Here is a 20,158-nt window from a genome sequence, read left to right as displayed (position 1 = left end):
AGTAGTGACGCATCAGTGAACTGATTGAAGTCGTAAAGACAGAAAAGAGAAGAGAGGAGGAAGCGGATGAGTTCATACTTGCATCTGGATGAAGAATACATTCAGTAGCATTTACACAGGAAACAAACATGAGTGCGTCATATTTATAAGTGATGCTTGATGCATGAGGGATTAATCAGTCAAAGTTATAATTATAGGAAAGCTGAGCTCATAAAGTTACGCGAGCAGCGAGGCAGAAAACGTGTCAACAGTGAGAGCTGTTTATCTTACATGTGATTAGGATGGAGGAAGAGTTTAAGAGAGGAAGATTACTCAGAACAGTTACCTAGGAATGAACAAGTGGACAGGTTGGTGAAACAAATTTAATCAAATAAGATAAAGTTTGAGGGTGACGTACTAATAGGCTCAGGGACGCTGAGATGTGACAGTTGTTTGTGGTTACAGGTGTGACTTAATGCACTTAACGCCACACCCGTGTGTGTGAGGTGCGAGGTGTCCTGCAGTCTGAACTGTACGCAGGTGGAGTCGAGGTGAAAAAGAGTTTAAGACGTTGAGGCAACAGAATAGCATTGTTCAGCAGCAAATCCCACTTTAATGGAAGGTTTAACAGTTAGGGTCAGGATTAGGATTAGGGTTAGGATTAGGGTTAGGGTTAGTGTCGTCCTGTTTTTAATAAAAAGTTAGTTTTGCTACATTTCTCTTTATTTTACTGAAGAAATGGTTCAACTTCTATAATTTGATTTCTGAAAATTTTATATTTACCAGCAAAAATGTCTGCTTCCTCTTGATCTCAGCGATTGAGATTGAGATTGAACATGAACCAAAAAAAAAAAAAAAAACTGCACCTGCACAACTGTTGTGGCTGTTGTGGGATGAGACGAGACAGAAATCTCAAAACCCTGGCACAAACAACCAGAACTATCTGCAAAGCCAGGCACCGATAATTTAACAGCACTCAACCTCAACTGCTTAGATTTTATACGACAAGTTTAAAACAAAACATGCACATTTCTGTTAAACAGCAGAGTTAGCAGGTGGATAGAGAGAGGAGCAACAGATAAAAGTTGTTGTAGTTAAGTAAACGTGAACTAGAAGAGTGAAGAGAGAGCAGGTACTTCACCTGCTGCTATCACTGATACAGTTTTTTTAGGTAAATGAGGGACCAGGAAGAATAGTGAGTATACAAATGCTACCATCTGGTGGGCGTTGGGGTCTGCTTGAAATGCTGAATCGAGATAGAAAGCTGGAGAAAAGAACAGAAAAGTGTACGTGTGATGAAGCCACAGCGGTCGATCTGCCAGTTCACCCAGTTCTGAGTCTACAAGGCGCCGCTCGATTGGCTCAGACTGAAGAGAGTCTCTTGCGGGCGTGGCTGCTGATTGGATGAGGGAGAAGGCCAGTAGCATTTTGACACACACTCCCCATCTTAGATAAATAAACTAACTTTCCAGTGACACATGTTATTGAGGGTTTCCCACACCTGAGCGGAGGTACCAGAGCAGCTCAGACATGAGGACGCACAAGCTTTTGTCTATAACTCTGCTGGGCCTGCTGCTGTGGGCCTCCTGCACCCAGGCCAGCGACCCCGACGACAAAGAGACCGAAACATCCAAGGAGGCATCCAAGGAGGCAACGGAGGAGGCTCCGGGAGAGACAGAGGAGACTGAAGAGGCACCAAAGAAAGAGAAAACAACTGAGATAGAGGAGGAGAAAGATGTCATGGTTCTCCACATCAACAACTTTGCCAGAGCTCTCAGCGAGAATCAGTATTTACTGGTCGAATTCTGTAAGTCATGAATTAACAGTTAATTATAAGAATTACCTCACATATGGTGATGCTGTTTGAACATTAGTGGCATTTAATGACATGAAATAGACTGTGACTGACTGGTTTGGTGTTAAAGGGTAACACAGGTGAGTATATTGTGAAACGCTAAAAATCTAAATTTAAAATCTAAAAGAAGCAAGAAGCAAGATAATAGCTGAAAAAGAAATGTGAAATCCTACCAAAAGTGTCAGGTCTGTGTCTGACTTAACAGGTGGTGGGGTTTCAATTTTTATAACAATATAAAACAGTTTGCCTAGTCAAGGTTTTCCTCCAGAACTTTTTATTCTAGCCTTACTGAGGCTTTATCACACCAACGTGCACACACGTGGTCCGTCCTGTCCAGATGTCGTCCTGGTTCAACTCTCCCACAGATGAGAGGTCACGGCGAGGAAAAGAGCAAAGAGTTAGAAACGCAGGGCCCAACTGCCACTTGTGTTATCAGCAGCTTATTTCCATGTGTATCTGAACGGGAGCGGCTGATAGCAACAGAACAGAAGCCTGCTTTGGTTAAGCCCCCTCAGTTTTCATCATCTGTTTCGTATTATAACTCAGTCCCCAGGCTGCATTTAAAGGCAATAAATTGTCTATGTGTTTGTCTGTTTGTGTGTGTAGATGCTCCCTGGTGCGGCCACTGCAGACAGCTGGAGCCGCTTTATGCCGAGGCAGCTGGGAAGCTGAAGGAGGAGGGAGGAGAGATGCGTTTGGCCAAAGTGGACGCCATCCAGGAGAAAGAGCTGGGGGAGGAGTTTGACGTCGGAGGCTTCCCCACTCTGAAACTGTTCGTCAAAGGAGACCGCAAGAATCCTGTCGAGTACACTGGTAACCATAAGTATTACTAGCCTAACCTGCACCATGATCTCAAAGCATAACCTGACCTCAGAGCACGTATTCACATTAGAACTCAATGATTTGCATCATGGAGACTTGTGTTTCTACTCCATCCAAGACATCTCCCTGTGATGCAACTTTTGTAAAACAGATTCATGCCCCAACTTCATAACCCTTTGTATGTCATCAGCATAGGTGGCTCCTTCCAAATCTCTCAGAAGGTGCAGTTGTTGGTATTATTTCTAAGGTGACCTGGTCATTGGGTAAATTAACAGCAGATTGACTAGACACTGTCACATTGCATTGTACAGAAACATTTCTGCTGTTCACCTCAGATAGCTATATCGCACAGATTTAGCCATTTAAAAGCATTCAGCAGCTTTACTACTTGAAGTATTGATTAAAAAATAACATTGAAGTGAAGAGCAGAGACACTGGGGTTGACACTCACAATTCAATCATTGCACATAATGTACAATAAATGCAATCGCATATTTAAAAATGTTAAAATCAGCCATGTCCCTGACGAGTTCCATCTCCATTTAAAGCATGGCCAGTGGTTGCTGATGCTTCTGACACATTTTGCAGGAATGCCTTGATCGATTGAGAAAATAAAGGTTACATATGACAATAACAAGTCAGAGCGAGCCCTCCTTCAACCCATATAGACTGCACTGCAGTTTAAAGCAAAGAAACAAACATGACAGTCTCTGAGAATGACCAGGGTTATTTGCAGCCGTATTGAAATCGCCCCAAAAGGTGCAGACCAGTCCATGAAACACAGCTTGATGTTTACTGGACTATATTTAGCGACAGCCTGCCAGAGAACTTACTGTCCCAAGGTGAATTTGAATGCAGCACACATTGTTGCATCCCATACCTGTTCTTTCTAACCTCTCACCACCTTTCATGACACCTGCCTCCCCCTGGCTAGCGTAGCTAACCCTCCAGTGAGAAATGGAAGCTAGCAGCTATGATAATGCTAACACAAACCACAGAAGGTTAGCTGTGGAGAAATTAACTTTTTATTTGTCAAAGAAAACTGGCATAAAAGCACACAAAGAGTTAACAGCGTATAAAAAAGGTACCGTGCTGTTTGCCTGCTGCACAAGTTGCAAACACTAAGTCATGTTTGTAATATTTGTAGCATTAGCATGTAGGGAAATCTTTCACCAGTCACTCTATCTACTTTGTTACTGGGAATTATTAGACAAGATGGATAGCTACTGCTGTTGTGAAGCTTTAGAAATTGAGATGATTAGCTTAGCTTAGCATAGAGCCTGGAAGCAGGTGGAAACAGATACACAATGTAGCAGGCTGTATCTTTATCATTATTTGTGTGTGTCTTTGTCTCTCAAATGCAAATGATCTGAATCCATAAGGAATTTGTTAAAACATCTGAAATGTGTGCGTTTTCCAGGTAAGAGGACAGTGGAGGGAATAATCCAGTGGATGAAGCGTCGTGCTGGCCCTGGAGCTCCAGTTCTCGACTCTGTAGACTCTGCAGCTAAGTTCATCGACGCCTATAACATCACTGTTGTTGGATTCTTTGATGTACGTTTTGTTTTTCTGTTTAACCACATACGGTTCTACTATTAAACCAAGCATGTGTCTTATTATTTACTGTGTGCTCTTGTCTCCTCCAGAGTCTTGAAAGTGAAGCAGCCAAGGTGTTCAAGGAAGCTGCCTTGGACATGACGGACACAGAGCTCGCTGTTACAGAGACTCCTGAAGTTTTTCAGAAGTATGAGGTGAAAGCCAACACGGTGGTGCTCTTCAAAAAGGTAAGAGGATTTACAGAGAGTTTTATAGAGGAGGAGTGCAAGGGAGCAAGAGGCCTGGACGATGTTAGCTTTGCTGCCATCTGGCGCCGAGACATAGCACATGCATGTTCCTAGTTAAGACAGAAGTTAATCAAAAATGATTTTCTAATGTAATAATTTAGAGATTTAGAGTTTAGTTTAGAATGAACACAAGGCCTGTGTTGGACTTCCCATCAGAAAAGCCTGGAAGATGCTTGTGTTAGGGACATGAATAAATATAGATATAAAAACTGAAATAGTTGTGGTTTAGTTTTCTCAACTAAAGAGTTGAAAAAACTAAAGGCTTCAAAACAACAAGAGAAGAAGTTAGTGTCAGTGTTTGGTTCAGTTAAACTGATGTCGGTGTGCGTTCGTGTGTTTGCCAGTTTGATGACGGCCGGGCGGACTTTGTGTTGTCAGAAGATGGGAAACTGGAAAAAGCTAATCTGACCGCCTTCATCAAGAAAAACAGCCTGGACCTGATCATCCCATTCAGTCAGGAGGTAACACACACACACACACCCACACACACCCACACACACACATACACAGGCAAAACATATTAAAATTAAGTATAAAATGATGCTGGGGCCTCTGTGTCTGCAGTTTGCATGTTCTCCCTGTGTCTGCGTGGGTTCTCTCCAGGTACTTCTGCTTCCTCCCACCGTCCAAAGTCATGCACATTAATTGGTGATTCTAAATTGGCTGTAGGTGTGAGTGTGAATGGTTGTCTGTCTCTCTGTGTTAGCCATGCCATAGACCGGCGACCTGTCCAGGGTGTACCCCGCCTCTCGCCCAATGACAGCTGGGATAGGCTCCAGCGCCCCCACAACCCTCCAGAGGACAAGTTGTTACAGAAAATGATGCTGAGTTTGTGTGTGTGTGTGTGAATTTTCAGACGGCAGACAAGATCTTCACCTCTGACATCCGCCTGCACAGCCTGCTGTTCATCAACTCCACTGTGAAGAGTCAGACGGGCCTAGTGGAGGAGGCCAGGGTTGTTGCCAAAGACTTCAAGGGCAAGGTAACAGCCTGGTGCATGTGTGTGTGTGGTTAGTTGTGTGTCCTGCGTTGTTTGGGCATAAATATGTCCACACACATTGCGAGGATTTGACTTCCATTCGGGGACAAAATTAAAATCCCCATTATCAAAATCGTTTGACGTAAAGGTGTCATGTCAGTGTCATGTCTATCAAAGTGATGAAAAACCCACCTCAGTGTGTGTTTGTGTGTGTGTGTGTGTGTGTGTGTGTTATACAGATGCTGTTTATTGTGATTGACGTGACAGCAGCCCTGGCACATGTGCTGAAATACTTTGGCGTGTCCGAGGACGACGCCCCCACCGCGCGCCTCATCAATATGGATACAGGGAAGAAGTTCAACATTGACTCCAAGGACTTTACAGTAGATTCACTGCGACAGCTGTGCCAGGAGGTCGTGGATGGCACTGCCAAGGTAACACACGCAGCCACACACGTGCACGTTTCAAATTCAGCCACCCTACACTATTAATCCCTGTAACCCGTCCTGTTGTGTGCTGCAGCCCTACTATCGGTCTGAGGACGTCCCTGAGGACTGGGACAAACAACCAGTTAAAGTCCTGGTGGGAAAGAATTTTGAGTCTGTCGCTCTGGACCCGACCAAAAATGTCTTTGTGGAGTTTTGTAAGTCGGTTTGCTTCTTATATTATAACTTTTACAGTTCACTTAAACAAAGGAATCCCTATATTCACCCAGTAACAGCTGCAAGACTGGAAAACCAAACAACTTCGAATCATATTGAAAGCTGTAAATTAGAATCAGTGATATTGATGATAATGAAAAATGCCATGTTCTAAAGATGCCCATATGTCACTCTGTATAGCCGTAACACTTCAGTGAATGTGTCTGGTCCTGTTGCAAGGACCTCCAGGGTGGAAGGGATTAAAAACCTGGACGGGACATATTCATTATTATTATATTCACACATACTGTATAGTCACATTTTCAGACCTTTTTTGATTTAGTTCCTCCGGCACTCACAAATACACTTCAGTGTAGGGAATGACGTGTTTAGAGTCTTTTTTTATGCATTTTAAAGCATAACTGTGCTTGGTTACAGCTTGAGTCATCCTTTCATAGTTTCACCCATCATTGATTTTATCCTAAAACGTTAAAGGAAGGCAGTCGGGCCTTGGGGAGTTTCTTGAAGACGCTTCGCCACTCATCTGAGTAGCTTCCTCAGTTCTACGGCACTGGTGGGGAGTTGGGGTTTAAATAGGAACATCTGTTGGTGTAGCCCATCAGAAACTTGCCTGACTAGTGTTTGTCGACTAGTGTCTGATGGGCTACACCCACAGATGTTCCTGTTTAAACCCCAACTCTCCACCAGTGACTACAAATTGAAGGATCTGCCCGGATGAGTGGCGACACGTCTTCAAGAAATTCCACAAGTACGAGTTTTTGGGTATACCATGACATGGATGACTGAGAACCTACACAGACAAATCACTTCTATTAGCTATGATAACATTGTTCTCATGTAACTCAAGTAACTGAAACAGGAAGTTGTTCTTAAACGTGTGTGGAATTATTTTATCGCTAATCCGTTGTGAACTTGCTGCTCCAAATATTCCATCTTCTTCAGACCTTTAGGCCTTTTGAAATAGCTTCAGATGTTTTACAGAGGAGGTTCAGCAACGTTACCGTTACAAGGTCGACTAATGGGATGCCTGCGCTCTGTCTGTGTAGACGCTCCGTGGTGCGGACACTGCAAGGAACTGGCTCCTATCTGGGACCAGCTGGGCGAGAAATACGCCGACCGTGACGACATCATCATAGCCAAGATGGATGCCACAGCCAACGAAGTGGAGTCTGTTGAGGTCGACGGATTTCCAACGATCAGATATTTTCCAGCCGGTGGCAAAGAGGTATGGAAATGCACACACACTCACATATAAACACACACAGATCAGCTTCTCATTTCTTTTCTTTTTGTCTCAGGCGATCAGCTACAGCGGTAAGAGGGACCTGGAGACATTTTCAAAGTTCCTGGACAACGGAGGAGTGTTGCCACCGGAGAGTGATGACGATGACGATGACGGCGACGACGATGACGACGACGATGATGATGACAAAAAAGATGGCGGTGATAAAGGAGACGATGCAGATGATGATAGCAAGGTCTTTGGTGTTTTTGCTGCTTCTCTCCATCTTTTTACCTCTTTTAAGTGCAGCTTGACTCACAGATAGTTTCCCCTCTTTTTTTAGGAAACTGATGAGTCTGCAGAGGCACCGACCAACGAGACGTCCAAAGACGAGCTGTAATGTCACCCTCCGGCCGATCAGGATCAATTTAGCTTCGCCCATTTTTTTTCTTAATAAAAGTACTACACGTTTACAGTGTTGTAATCTCATGGCTATTATAAATGGGTTTTAGACTCTAGTTTGGTATATCTTAATACATGATTTGATTTTTAACTTAGGTTTAACTTTCGGTTTGTGTCTCTAAACGTCTGTGACTTATAGGACAGTTATAGTCAACAGTATAGTTGACTTAGTCAGCATGAGAGCAGACAAAAACAAGGTGGAGAAAGATAGAGGAGAAAGGTAGAAACAAGGTTTTGTGTCTCATTTCTAAACTATATTAGACTAATGGAGGTGCCATAGAAGTATGGCGGCAAAAGAAATGCATGAATGACTGACGTCTACGTAGAAAGACATTAAAATGTGTTTTGTTTTTTAACGTTATCTTATTACAGTGTTTTTTTGTTTTTCACCATTGATTTGAAGGTTATACTTGATCTGGTCCAATATGTGGTTTGTGATTAAATTAATGCCACATAACAGTCAAGACAAAGGATAAACTTTCTGTACAGACAGACACACACACAAAAAAAAACGGTGTCTAGTTCACATATTCACTAATCAGCCACAATATTAAAACCATAAGCCTGGTCCTGGCATTTATGCGGTTGCTGCTTTGACATATACCACCCAGCCTGGACATTGCTGCAGACCAAACACATCTCCATGGCAACAACAAGGTGGTGTTCCCTGCCTCCCGGTGAATATGTTCCCCACCGAAGCCCACTCGCGCACACTCGGCCATCCATGCGATGTAAAAGAAGACAGGATTCTTCAGACCGGTCCACGTTCTTCCTTTGCTCCGTGGTCCAGTTCTGATGCTCACATGTCCATCGTACGTGACACAGGGGTCATGGACACACTGACTGTGTGTTGTGAACTGGCAATAGATCCTTTCATCTGAGTTGGTGGAATCACTTCTCCAGTAAAACCATTTGACTTTCAAATCAGATGCACATTCATTCTCCGTCGGTCGACTTTTAAACTACTAATCATTTCAGCTACAGCTCCTTCTCCCGTTTCCCATGTGTGCCGTTCTGGAGAAGTTTACTGTAGGCTTTGGTTTTCCATGGAACAGCTTGTGTGTGTGTGAGTTTGGGTGTGTGTGTGTGTGGGTGTGTGTGTGTGTACATATATATATATATATAATAAACAATTATGAACATTAATACTGTATATACGCAGTTGTTAGAGTAGAGCGTCAGAGGTGAGAGGAGGGCTGGTTTTCTGGTTTTCCGTCTGTAGGAAGTCAAATGTTTCTAATTCCAGAGGGAAACAGGTTGAACCAGCTGTGATGTCACCGCTGCCACCAACATGGTACGTTCTTCCTCTGTCAGACGTTCTTCCTGCTTTGTCTAAGGTAAGACGACGGATCTCCCACACAAAGCTGTTTAATTAGTGGATAAGGAACCGCACCACTCTTTACGGACAGTATTTGGAGTGTGTGTGTGTGTATAACACGGTTGTAGGTCTGTGCTTGTTTGGATCAGAGCGAGGGCTTGAGTGTGTCGTGTGTTTACATAAGAGCAGAGGTCCCATGTGAGACAGAGTTTCACGGCTGCCTTCAGCAGGTACGTTTAACGACTGATACTGTTGGTTTTGGGTGACACATTAGAACATAGAGACGACTAAATTATGTTAACAATGTTACAGGTACTTGAGTTCAGTGTTGGCACCTGTAATGGGACAGGATTATTTCTACACTCATAGTACAAGTGAGTAGAACCTGTTTAAAAAGAGTAAAACTATGTGGAACAGATGTTATCTTAAAATCTATTCTGTTTGTCTTAAAGTTTAAAAGCTGAATTTATAGTATTGTGTGTTTGAATTGGTACCGGGACGTTAAGGTTTACATGTCGTTGGTGTAATTTTTGAATTTCAACGTTGAAAAAGAGATGTGACTTGGTGTAAATGGTGCCTTGAAGGAACAGATATGATTTGTACATACTGTACTAACAGTATTGTTTAGTTTTTGGCTAGTTTGGCTAGTTTTTGTTTAGTTTGGCTTTAAACTCAGCGGCATTGCGGTGAAAGTCGAATATGCAGTGTCACCAAACGCACCTTTGTTTTGTTTAGCGGCCAGGAGGGGAACAGATATGTGTGATAACTTCCACATAAGGATCGGAGCTGCAGACTGACCTGCAGTGACTGACTGCTTCCTGGCCTGACTCACAATACACACTGTCTGGGATAGATTAAAAATTGCGTTGGGAATGAGGTGAGATAACAGTGCCAGCTCAGAGCTGCTCATTTGCACAGCGAACTGGGAACCACAGTTCAGTAGATGAGATATAAGATTATTTAAATTTTAATAAGTAAGCTGCAATAAATCACTGCACCGTGGTTTATAGAGTGTTCTATGAAGTACATTAAAAGACGGTGCAGTTCCAAGATGATGCTTTAATTCACCTTTATTTTTTCCCACAGTCAGGTCTATGTGTGAAAGGAGACTCTTTTGAATTTTCGGTCACAATATCTCTACAACAGAATAGCAGCTGTTTACATTGCAACCAGACTAACACAGTCAGTCAACAGTAAAGCACACGTGGTTACCTTGTTGAGAAACTCACAGTCCACTGCGGCTGCTCCTTCTTATAGTTTCAGAAATGCTCCAAAAATGAAACTACCGTGTCTTGTTTTGTATTTGCATTGCTTGTTATACGTTTATTAATTCATGTGGTGTGGCGTTCCTTAGTTATTACTAAAATATACATAATAAGCTTTTAATTTTGGCTTTTAGAAGTTGGACTCAGATCAGTGGAATGACGCTGAGTCATAAGTTACAGCCCTCTGGTTACAGTAGAAACTGCTGAAGTAAATCCACACAAGTTCCAGCAGACACATTTCTGACATACCTAGCCAACGTACAGGCAAAAGATGAGATCTGTTTTCTTCACAGTGGATATTACGACTTAGCCTTGCATCCACCTGTAATTTAAAAGAGAAAACAACACGCGAGACAGATATTTAAACCTGCTTTGGTTTTGGCCTTATCTAGATCTCTGCTGCCTCTTTTTTGTCTTCAGCATCCTGTTTGACTGGATGCTCTTCTGATGGAACCCCCTTCGTACGAGGAGGCCAGTCGCCGCCCTCCTAACACTGAGGCGTTTAACTTCAACCCTCCCCCTGCCTACGACACTTCCTTCTCCTTACCCTCAACACCTCCTCCCACCTATGGAGAAGCAGGTGAGATAAAAAAAATATATATATATATTCTGCTTCCTTTTCCCCCATTTCGTGAGTCGGCTCATCGTTTAAAGCCAGGTTCATCCACACTAAGCTGATTAGAGTAAACTTAGTGTAAGGTAAGGAAGTTTATTATTTTGCTTTCAGTTACTCGCTTATTATCAATAAAGATGATCACAACACAGCTGTGATTAGCCTGTGTTATGTTTTCATTTTATTTGTGTCACTAAAATCAACAATTACACCGATCAGCCACAACATTATGACCACTGACAGGAGAAGTAAATAAAATTGACCATCTTCTGACAATACAAAGTTCACCTGGGAAACTTTTGGGCCTAGCATCCAAGTGGATGTTACTTAGAGCACCCACCTAGACCAGATCGGACACCCCCACCCCATAGCAGTGACACTCCTTGATGGCAGCAGCCATCCCCAGCAGGATGCAGACTGACACAAACGTTTGAAAAAAAACATGAAAAACAGCACAAGGTGTTGACCTGGCATCCAAATTCACTAGATCTCAGACTGATCAAGTATCTGTGGGATGCACTGGAACAAGCCTGATCCACAGAGGCCACACCACAGGACACCCTCAGAAGGCCCACGTCCATTCTCTGATGAGTCACAACTGTTTTGGAGGCACAAGGAAGACCTACACAATATTAGGAAGGTGGTCATAATGTTATGCCTGACAGGTGTATGTTAAAAGGGTAGCATTATTGTACCATGTACCAACAGCTGAAAAACAGAGTCAACTGGACCTACTGAGTTTTCTAGAAGACGTTTTCCCGCTCATCCAGAGGCTTCTTCCATTTCTTCCAGCTGTTTAGGGTTTTAAGCTAAATGTCTCCACTTGTCTTTGTTTTAGCTTTAATTTTTGGACATGTCATGAGATGAAGGACTGAAGAATCTCCACAGACTAAGCTTAACTAGGCCTGCCACTCTTTATTAGATATTGTCTTTGATACTGAGGTCTGTTCTTCCCCAGACTAATGTGGATGATGCAGCCATCTGGAGATCTTTAGAAAAATAACATGGAAACATTAGTGCATGTTCACTGTCAGCAGCAGAGTCTAAATATTTCTTTCTTTGTTCTAGTTACAGTCCAGCCAAATCCTTTTCCTGTCTTGACTCCCCCCTCGGTGCCAGCTGCTCTGACCTCACCTCCCCGACACACTGGAGTCACAGTGCATCCCCCTACACAAAGTAACACAACTGCATCTTTACTGCTACTCTTTACTACACCCATCCCCTTCTATTGTTGTCATCGCCCTCTGATGTGCTCCTCTGTCGTCTCAAATTTCAGTCGGTGTAACAGCGCCTGTCAGCAGAGGACAGTCTCAGCCAATAGTAGTGACTCAGCCTCAGCCCGTTCCCGTCGCAGTGACCTGTCTGAGAGACGCCCCTGGTTTCGTGCGCTGCCCACACTGCAACCACCATGTCCACAGTAAAGTCACATATGTGCCTGGGAAGAGCGCTTGGTGCATGTGCATCCTTCTCACATTGTTTGGGTGAGAGACGACACACACACAGGAGTATCTCCTGTCTGAGTGCTAAACCAACATCAACAAAGCCTAACCGGTGTGCTCTGTGTCTGTGTTTCAGATTGGTCTGTGGTTGCTGTCTGATTCCGTTAATGGCGCGAGGAATGCAAGATGTACATCACACCTGTCCACAGTGTGAGAAACCCCTACACGTTTACATGAGATGATGACGTCAAGACTCACCTGCTCGAGATACCGTGGCACAATTGTGTCACAGTTTCGATGAATGAACTCATGAGGTGTGCGCAGCTCACTGTGATACACCGAGTGTGTTATCTACAGCACGTACTGAATGTAGAGATGGATGGACGGAGGAGAGGTTCACACGGGAGGAGTGGTTTTAAAACGTTACATGGACATTTTTGTACTTTTATTTCTGCTGCTCAAACCTTTCACTGATGGACTCTCTTAACGTATGAAGAATGAAACCTGCCAAAGCTGCTTTTTACTATGTGAAGGACACAACTTCCATCTTGTTACCTTTTAAACCGACTGTACATAGTATCTCTGACTCCTGTTAGGTTGATGTATTGCAGTTTTATTAGCATTCTTTACAGGGACACTATCAATAATATCATTTTATGTTTAAAACACCCTTGTGCGCAATTTAGTAAGACTATATTGTGGTGGGTGTTAAATCTAAAATCTAACATGAAGGCGCCCCAGATATGCAGAGACAGCAGGAAGTGACAGTGACGTTTAAGATTTGTAGATGACTATAGAAAACCCATTACCTTAAGAGGCTGTCATTTATTTTATTTTCTTAATGGCCATTTAATGATTAATAAAGGTAAACACATTTGATTTTAATTATTCTGGGTCTCTTATCCGGACTCTGTGGGCGTTTGATTGACACCTCCCTATTGTTCCTTTTATCTCTATTGCACATGTTAGGGCGTGACTAACGAGAGCTTTATTACACTTGTACAATGACGCCAGTTGACCTAGTCTAATTCCAGTATGCTGCTGCGCCCAGCTTCGACCGAACAGCTCTTAATCAGTCAAGTGAAGTGACATGAACGGCTTTAAAGTTCATGCTGTGATTCAAATACCAATAACAATGGATCAAAACTAGTCGTCCAGCTGATTGATGCTCCGACTTTAAAATCAGAGGGCAGCATGATAAATAAAACTGCCTTGAAAATAATAATAATAATGTTTCTGTTCGCTGTAAAAAAGATATGTTTACACCGCTCATGCTCACTCTGCCGTTAGCTTGGCTTAGTGTTCCTAGAAACAGCAGTGACACAAGTGTTTAATCCAGCACTAATGCCGCATTCACAAAATACTGTCAACATGTAAAGAAAGGCAAAAACCTGTCCTTATTATAACTGAGGAGCTTTTACATTTCACACCAGACACACAGCCTTTATTAGCCACTTTGCTGCAAATTCTTTTATTGCTGTTTTAAACTAATAATCGTTAATATCGAGTTTAATTTTGCCAGAACTGCCAGAATTTGCCTATATTTATGCCACTTACATCAGCAAGGTGTAGGACGTAAGCTTGCTGTCCTGACATTTATCATTGTAAATTATTACTCTGGTGTGAACTGCATTTCCTTTTCGACCGCTGAACCTCACAGACTATAAAATCAGGTTGTGCGCAGAGCTGGTACACACACTTTGTTGCATCACGTCAGAGCCAGGCTAGCTGTTCCCCTCTGTTTCCAGTCTTTGTGCTAAGCTAAGCTAACCATCCGGTTTCAGCTTTATATGTAGTGTACAGACACACGAGTGGTGGGATTCATCCAACCCTCTGCAATGAAGTAAGTGAGCAGGATTATTCAAAGCACCCCTTCAGTGATGTAGTCTTAATGTGACTGAGGGCTGTGAAGAGAATTATAAAGCAGCGTGTGCAATACAATGACTGATTAATTAAGCATCTCCAACTGCCTTTAAGAACCTAATAAATGTAAATGTAGAGATAGGCTCGACTTTCTTTCTTGATCAAAATGTTTGTTTTTATTCTATCATGTTGATAGGGAAATAAATATGATCTTGGTTACTCCTACAAAGCTGTGCAGATTTTTTTTCTCTAACATCAGTGCGTGCAAGAGGAAAACTTTTGCAGACTGACTTCTTTTAAGCTTTCATTGCGACCTTGCTGAGGCTAACACTGTTAGGTAAAGGGCATTTAGATGCAAGCGATATGAACTGCAGCCAATAGAAAAGATCCAGCAGGGCTCAGATAGGAAAGTTAATCAGCTACAGACCGGTGGGTCTAGTCGGCAGATAACGAAAGCATTCACAACTACCTGCTCGGCAGTGATAGACTGAGCCCTTCCTTTCACCACTCCCCTCCATACCGTCCCCTCAGGCTTGTTCCAGTGTCCAGTTTGTCAGTCTGCAGGTGAACCGTCATGAAGAGGCCGTTGCTGCTGGGCGTGACGGCCCTCTGTCTCTGCGGGTTTGTCGCCGCTGACACGCCGTCCAGCCGACAGGGAGACAAATCCTTCCCCGAGAAGGATGGAGTTTTACAACTGAAAAAGGGAAATTTCAACAGGGCTCTGAGAAAATACAAGCAGCTGCTGGTGCACTTCTGTAAGTTACACGCCAAGGCTGATTTAGATCTGCACATTTCACATAGGATAAACGATCTTTAGCCTGCTTCACACAGCTGCATCATATCTATTCTGACTCTGTGTCTCCTTCAGATAATCCTCTGTCCGGGGAGGGCCACCGTGTGTCGGCAGCGTTCGAAGGCGCTGCTGCAGAACTTCAGGGGTCGGAGGTCAAACTGGCCGCGGTTGATGTGACAAAGGAAAAGGACCTGGTCAAAGAGCTCAACATGATGGGCCACCCCACAATCAGACTGTTCCTCTCTGGAGATAAACACAACCCCGTAGCCTGTCCTGGTACGTGCAAGTGACAACGAGTAAAAATCCAACCCAAGTTTCCTTGGCACATATATAGACCTTATATATCTCTGATAGGAAGGAGAGGAGTGTATCAGTGGAAGGAGATAAACAGACCTGATGAAAAGCTGAAAAATATATGATGTGACACTGATGTGGTAAACGTTTAGTTAGGTTTAGGCACAAAAACAGGTTTATTGTTGAGGAAATGATGGTTCAGGTTGTAACACTGTAAGTAGAAGAAGCTGTTTCCTGTTCATACACTAATAACAGCAGTCCAGTTATTTGTCTCTGCATCTCTGCACCTCACGCTCGGCTTTGCTCCTGTCATAATTACTGCAACCGTCTCTTGAACGTGAATATGTCGTTTTGATGTCCACCAGAGAACAGCTTAACAATGAAGTTTACCCGTGGGTCGTGATAAGCTGCCTGCGTAAAAACAACTTATGTGGTCGTGTTTGTTGTTTGGATGGAGAGCAAATGAGCCAAGGGTCAGGATTAAAGTCTGGCTGTGCAGGTAGCTCCATTAGCTCAAAACTCTCAGGTGCAACAATAAATGATTTGTTGAAAGTTTGTTCCTTGTGAGAACAGTACCGGTAACATGAGATGAGCTAATAATCAATATCCTTGGTGGGTTTGCTAATTTGTCAGCTGGCTTTCACAGCCATTTCTTAATTGTTAGGAAACTCTAGTAGTTTCATATTTGTTTCAGTGAGTTAATTGGCTTCTCATTTGATTTTAACCATCAGTGCCGTCCATTAGTGGGTTTTGTTGCAGATGGATTGAATAACTTTCAACACCAATGCAAATGAGAAGAAATCTGAAATCTGAATCGATTTAACTTTAACTGAACTGTTGAACCTTATTTGCTTTGGGTAAAACATAAACTGTAAAGTGTTTTGTTTTTCCCGGATTGTCGTGAAGTCCCTCAGAGCTCAGCTTCCATCCTGACCTGGCTTAAAAGGAGGGCGGGGTCAGCAGCGGACCTCATCGCTGAGTCACTCAGCCAATCAGAGGCCTCAGAGGAGCTGACTGTGGTTGGGTTCTTTAAGGTGAAAAAAGCAGCTGTTTTTAATTTCTTTCCATCTCTGTGATGTTGTGACTTTACTCAAGTTTAACAGTTCATGTGTGTCTGTGTCCGTGTGTGTGTGAGAAGGAGCTGGATCACGAATACCTGGAGGTGTTCTACGCCGCAGCGATCGACCTTCCTGACGTCAGCTTTGCTGTGACGCAAGACAACGATGTCATCAGCAAATATGGTCTCACACACGATGTTGTTTTTCTCCTCAAAAAGGTTCTTTACAACTACATTACAACTGATTCAAACACACAAGAAATACCTCTGATATACTTGTTTGAATATTCAGCTCATCACACAAATACATACATAACGCAGACCAGTAGTTTGCTGCAGTCTTATGTTTCTGTGTGTGTTTGTGTTTGTGTGTGTTTGTGCAGTCTAAGCTCATCCAGGCTTACAAAATGATGCCTCAGACATCTAAAGAGGAACTGATGATCTTTATCACTGTCTACCAGATGGACCCGGTCACTGAATACAATGGACAGGTAGATTTTTCTGTGCATGGCACAATTTTATTAAGCTTTCGTTGACGTGGCCAAAGACGTATCAGTTCAGCTTACTGAAGCTGCAGTGGCTGGTGGTGATGGTGGTGTACTGCTGTTCATGCTATGGTACATGGTTATAGTGAAAAGAAACAAACAGCAGTCCCCCATGTTCATTCTCAAAGCTTTATTGTCCTATCCATCCACCCTGACCTCCTCCCTGAGCAGAATTTGTCATATCCTGCTCCTTCTTCTGTCATCATCTCTACGGCCACTACAAGGCTTTAACATACGCATGTTGTTTTGAGACATTTGCTGAAATCACTGTGAGCATGAATGTTTGTCTTTCTCCTCTTGCAGACAGCCACTCAGATCCTAACCTCACCCATATTAAACCACGCCATCCTCTTTGTCAACAAAAGCTCTGCAGGCTTTAAAGAGATTTTCTCTGCTTTCAACACCGCTGCCGAGGCGTTCAGGCTTAAGGTACACAACATACTGTACACACGCGTCTGCACACGTCTGTACTGCTACCATTGTGAGGACACTCCTTGATAATGCAGTTACATGTCCCAGATTAAATGGCAAACACCAACGTTAACCTAAAAACCTATTTATAACCTGAGCCACTTTGTTTCAGCTCCATTGTTGTGACATCCCATACAGGTTAAATTGGTTGCAGTGTTTAGACTGTTAAGTATGTTCATGCCGTTTGTGTTAATAACCCTAATATCATGTGATAACAGTCAAATAGCTCTTTGGAGGTTTCTCCAAAGTGATTACTTACCAAAATGTCCCTAATTTCCTAACATGTCCTTGTTCTAAAACCTTACATTGTCTTTCAGATCGCGGCACTGCAGTAAAGATTGATGTTGGTTTCTAAGGTTTGACATCTGTAAATGTTTGCTTGTGTCTATTTAGATTTTGTTTGTGCTGGTGAACGTGGATGAGCCTCGTAATGGCAGAATCATGGAGTACTTCCGGGTTCGGGACTTTGAGGCTCCTGTCATCCGACTGGTCAACCTGACAGACCATGTGACCTACCACCTGCCCTCTGACACCCTGAACCCCGAGACCATAAAAAAGTTCTGCCAGTCCTACCTAGAGGGGAAGGCTAAGGTAGCTCACGCTGAGTTTTGCTGGAGAGGAGTGATGCTGCACATGACAAAAAATTGGTTCTGAGATCTTTAATGTGCTGTGCTGCGTGTTACAGCCTAAGATGCAGAGTGAGCCGATACCTAAGGGGTGGGACGAAAAACCTGTGAAGGAGCTGGTGGGGGAGACTCTGGAGAAAGTCGCCTTTCATCCCAACAACACCGTTTTCGTCTTGTTCTGTAAGTGAACTTATTTCATTATAACACCAGGTTTAAATCGGCTGTCAGTTTTAGTGTCTTTTCAGCTTTTTGTTTTGGTTTAAAAACCCCAAGCTTTACTGTTTTGGCTCGGCTTCAACCCTCTTTTTAGTTGAGTGAATAATGCAGCCTGACGCGGGCACGCACACCAAAAAAACGGTTTAGGAACAATTCAAACAACATGAAGAAGAGCACCAGGTGTTGACCTGGCCTCCAAATTCACTAGATCCCAAACTGATCAAGTATCTGTGGGATGCACTGGAACAAGCCTGCTCCACAGAGGCCCCTCCCCTCAACCCATAGGACCCAAAGGCCCCCACTAACAAGATTCTGTTGCCAGACACCACAGGAGACCCTCAGAAGGCCCATGTCTATTCTCTGATGAGTCACAACTGTTTTGGAGGCACAAGGAGGACCTACACAATATTAGGAAGGTGGTCATAATGTCAGATCTGTGTATTTCCAGCTCATAATTCCTCAGCAATTTGGGGAACTGTATTTGTATGATACAGACATTAGTTCTGATTACTGATCATCTTGTTTTGGATGTGAACCAACTGTAAACACCAAAGTCCATTCACTGCAGACAGGAGGTAACCAGAGTTTTCCTTGACGCCATCTTCAAATCTGTGTATATTTCAGATCTGCCCTACAGTCAAGAGTCCCGCGCTCTGTTCCCGCTGTGGGAGGAGCTGGCTGAGGCCCTCAAGCAGCGAGAGGATGTGATCGTCGCTCGTATCGACGCATCAGCCAACGACATCAACATGTCGACGCAAGGACAATACCCGTCACTCTGCCTGTTTCCTGCTCTTCATGCTGAAAGGGTATGAAGGACCCACCGAGCCTTTTGTGATGGCTTGTATAGTTACTTTTTTCTCCACACAGAATGACACGTCTGTAAAAATATCATGTGAACAAGTTTAGGGTGTGAGATTATAGTTTCTCGGGCTCTGTGGAGGAACCAAGACTATATAACGGTGAGGTGATTATGTTCAGTATGTGATCTGCGTTTCTCTCAGGTGGTGGTTTACACTGGAAAAAGGAAGTTGAAATACCTGCTTAAGTTTGTAGACAAAGAGATGGAGAAAGCCAAAAAAGACAGAGTTAAGGTAAGTCATCTTTCTCACCCCTCTGCTTCTAGTTTTCTAGTGTACTCGCTTTTGTGTATGCACTTGAGAGAAGCCTTTTCTTCTTTGTCAAAAATACACTTCTTTCCTCTGTGTCACCAGGAGGATGAAGACAGGAGGAAGTATATCGAGTCCGTAAAAGCTGAGGAGGCAAAAAAAGCCGACAAAACCAAAGAGGAGCTTTGAAACAAGAGCAAAGATGTGTGTGTTTGTGCACGTGTGTGCGTCCATAGCTTCTAGTGTGTACTTTCTAAACTAAACACGGATATGGTTTTATCTACTCTGCTGAGCGGTTGTTAACAATCTGTCCATTCAAATCAAATAAAGTCTCCAGTTAAACACTCCGATGTCTGTAAAGCTTGACATTTATTTAACCTCAACGGGCTTCTGTCATTGTCATGTTGACTTTATGTCGACTTAAACTAACGTTACAATATACACACAGAAAACTAAAACAGAAGATGAAATATGGGTAATGCACAGAGCTGTTCATCACAAGAAGCATTTAATATTTTTGTGCATTAATTAATAGGTGTGTAGCTCAGTATACAATTAAACAGTGACGTACCAAAGAGGTGCAAATGAAAAACAATATCATGTGCAGACTGAACCAGAAACCAGTGTAGGATGGATAAAACTGGGTGGAGAACATGCAGATTAAAAAGGTGAAGGTGCTGAAGACGGGTGGCAGGAGTGAGCGTGGGCGCGGCCTCTCACTGGCAGA

The 20,158-nt window shown here is 43.2% G+C and overlaps 3 protein-coding genes across 3 annotated transcripts; all 3 read left to right on the top strand.

Annotated features, from left to right (window-relative positions):
• Positions 1-905: 905 nt before the first annotated feature.
• pdia2 (protein disulfide isomerase family A, member 2) lies at positions 906-8,072 on the top strand. Its single transcript, XM_084572120.1, has 11 exons — positions 906-1,786; positions 2,441-2,647; positions 4,077-4,210; positions 4,303-4,440; positions 4,845-4,961; positions 5,357-5,482; positions 5,719-5,913; positions 6,002-6,122; positions 7,188-7,366; positions 7,440-7,619; positions 7,707-8,072. Exons 1-11 carry the CDS (start codon positions 1,510-1,512, stop codon positions 7,761-7,763), a joined length of 1,731 nt encoding a protein of 576 aa, XP_084428246.1. The 5' UTR covers positions 906-1,509; the 3' UTR covers positions 7,764-8,072.
• Positions 8,073-9,239: 1,167 nt separating this feature from the next.
• LOC311508293 (uncharacterized protein) lies at positions 9,240-14,540 on the top strand. Its single transcript, XM_084573005.1, has 7 exons — positions 9,240-9,373; positions 9,456-9,517; positions 9,879-10,020; positions 10,829-10,988; positions 12,090-12,197; positions 12,298-12,502; positions 12,597-14,540. Exons 4-7 carry the CDS (start codon positions 10,856-10,858, stop codon positions 12,700-12,702), a joined length of 552 nt encoding a protein of 183 aa, XP_084429131.1. The 5' UTR covers positions 9,240-9,373; positions 9,456-9,517; positions 9,879-10,020; positions 10,829-10,855; the 3' UTR covers positions 12,703-14,540.
• Positions 14,541-14,794: 254 nt separating this feature from the next.
• LOC311506109 (protein disulfide-isomerase) lies at positions 14,795-19,919 on the top strand. The gene is made up of 11 exons (XM_084569991.1): positions 14,795-15,078; positions 15,192-15,392; positions 16,317-16,444; positions 16,549-16,686; positions 16,851-16,958; positions 17,316-17,441; positions 17,877-18,074; positions 18,169-18,289; positions 18,950-19,131; positions 19,327-19,416; positions 19,537-19,919. Exons 1-11 carry the CDS (start codon positions 14,898-14,900, stop codon positions 19,618-19,620), a joined length of 1,557 nt encoding a protein of 518 aa, XP_084426117.1. The 5' UTR covers positions 14,795-14,897; the 3' UTR covers positions 19,621-19,919.
• Positions 19,920-20,158: the final 239 nt, after the last annotated feature.

This window comes from Chelon labrosus, assembly GCF_963514085.1.
Source record: "Chelon labrosus genome assembly, chromosome: 2".
In the NCBI taxonomy this organism is placed as follows: Eukaryota; Metazoa; Chordata; class Actinopteri; order Mugiliformes; family Mugilidae; genus Chelon; species Chelon labrosus.
This window is presented reverse-complemented; position numbering and strand designations above follow the sequence as displayed.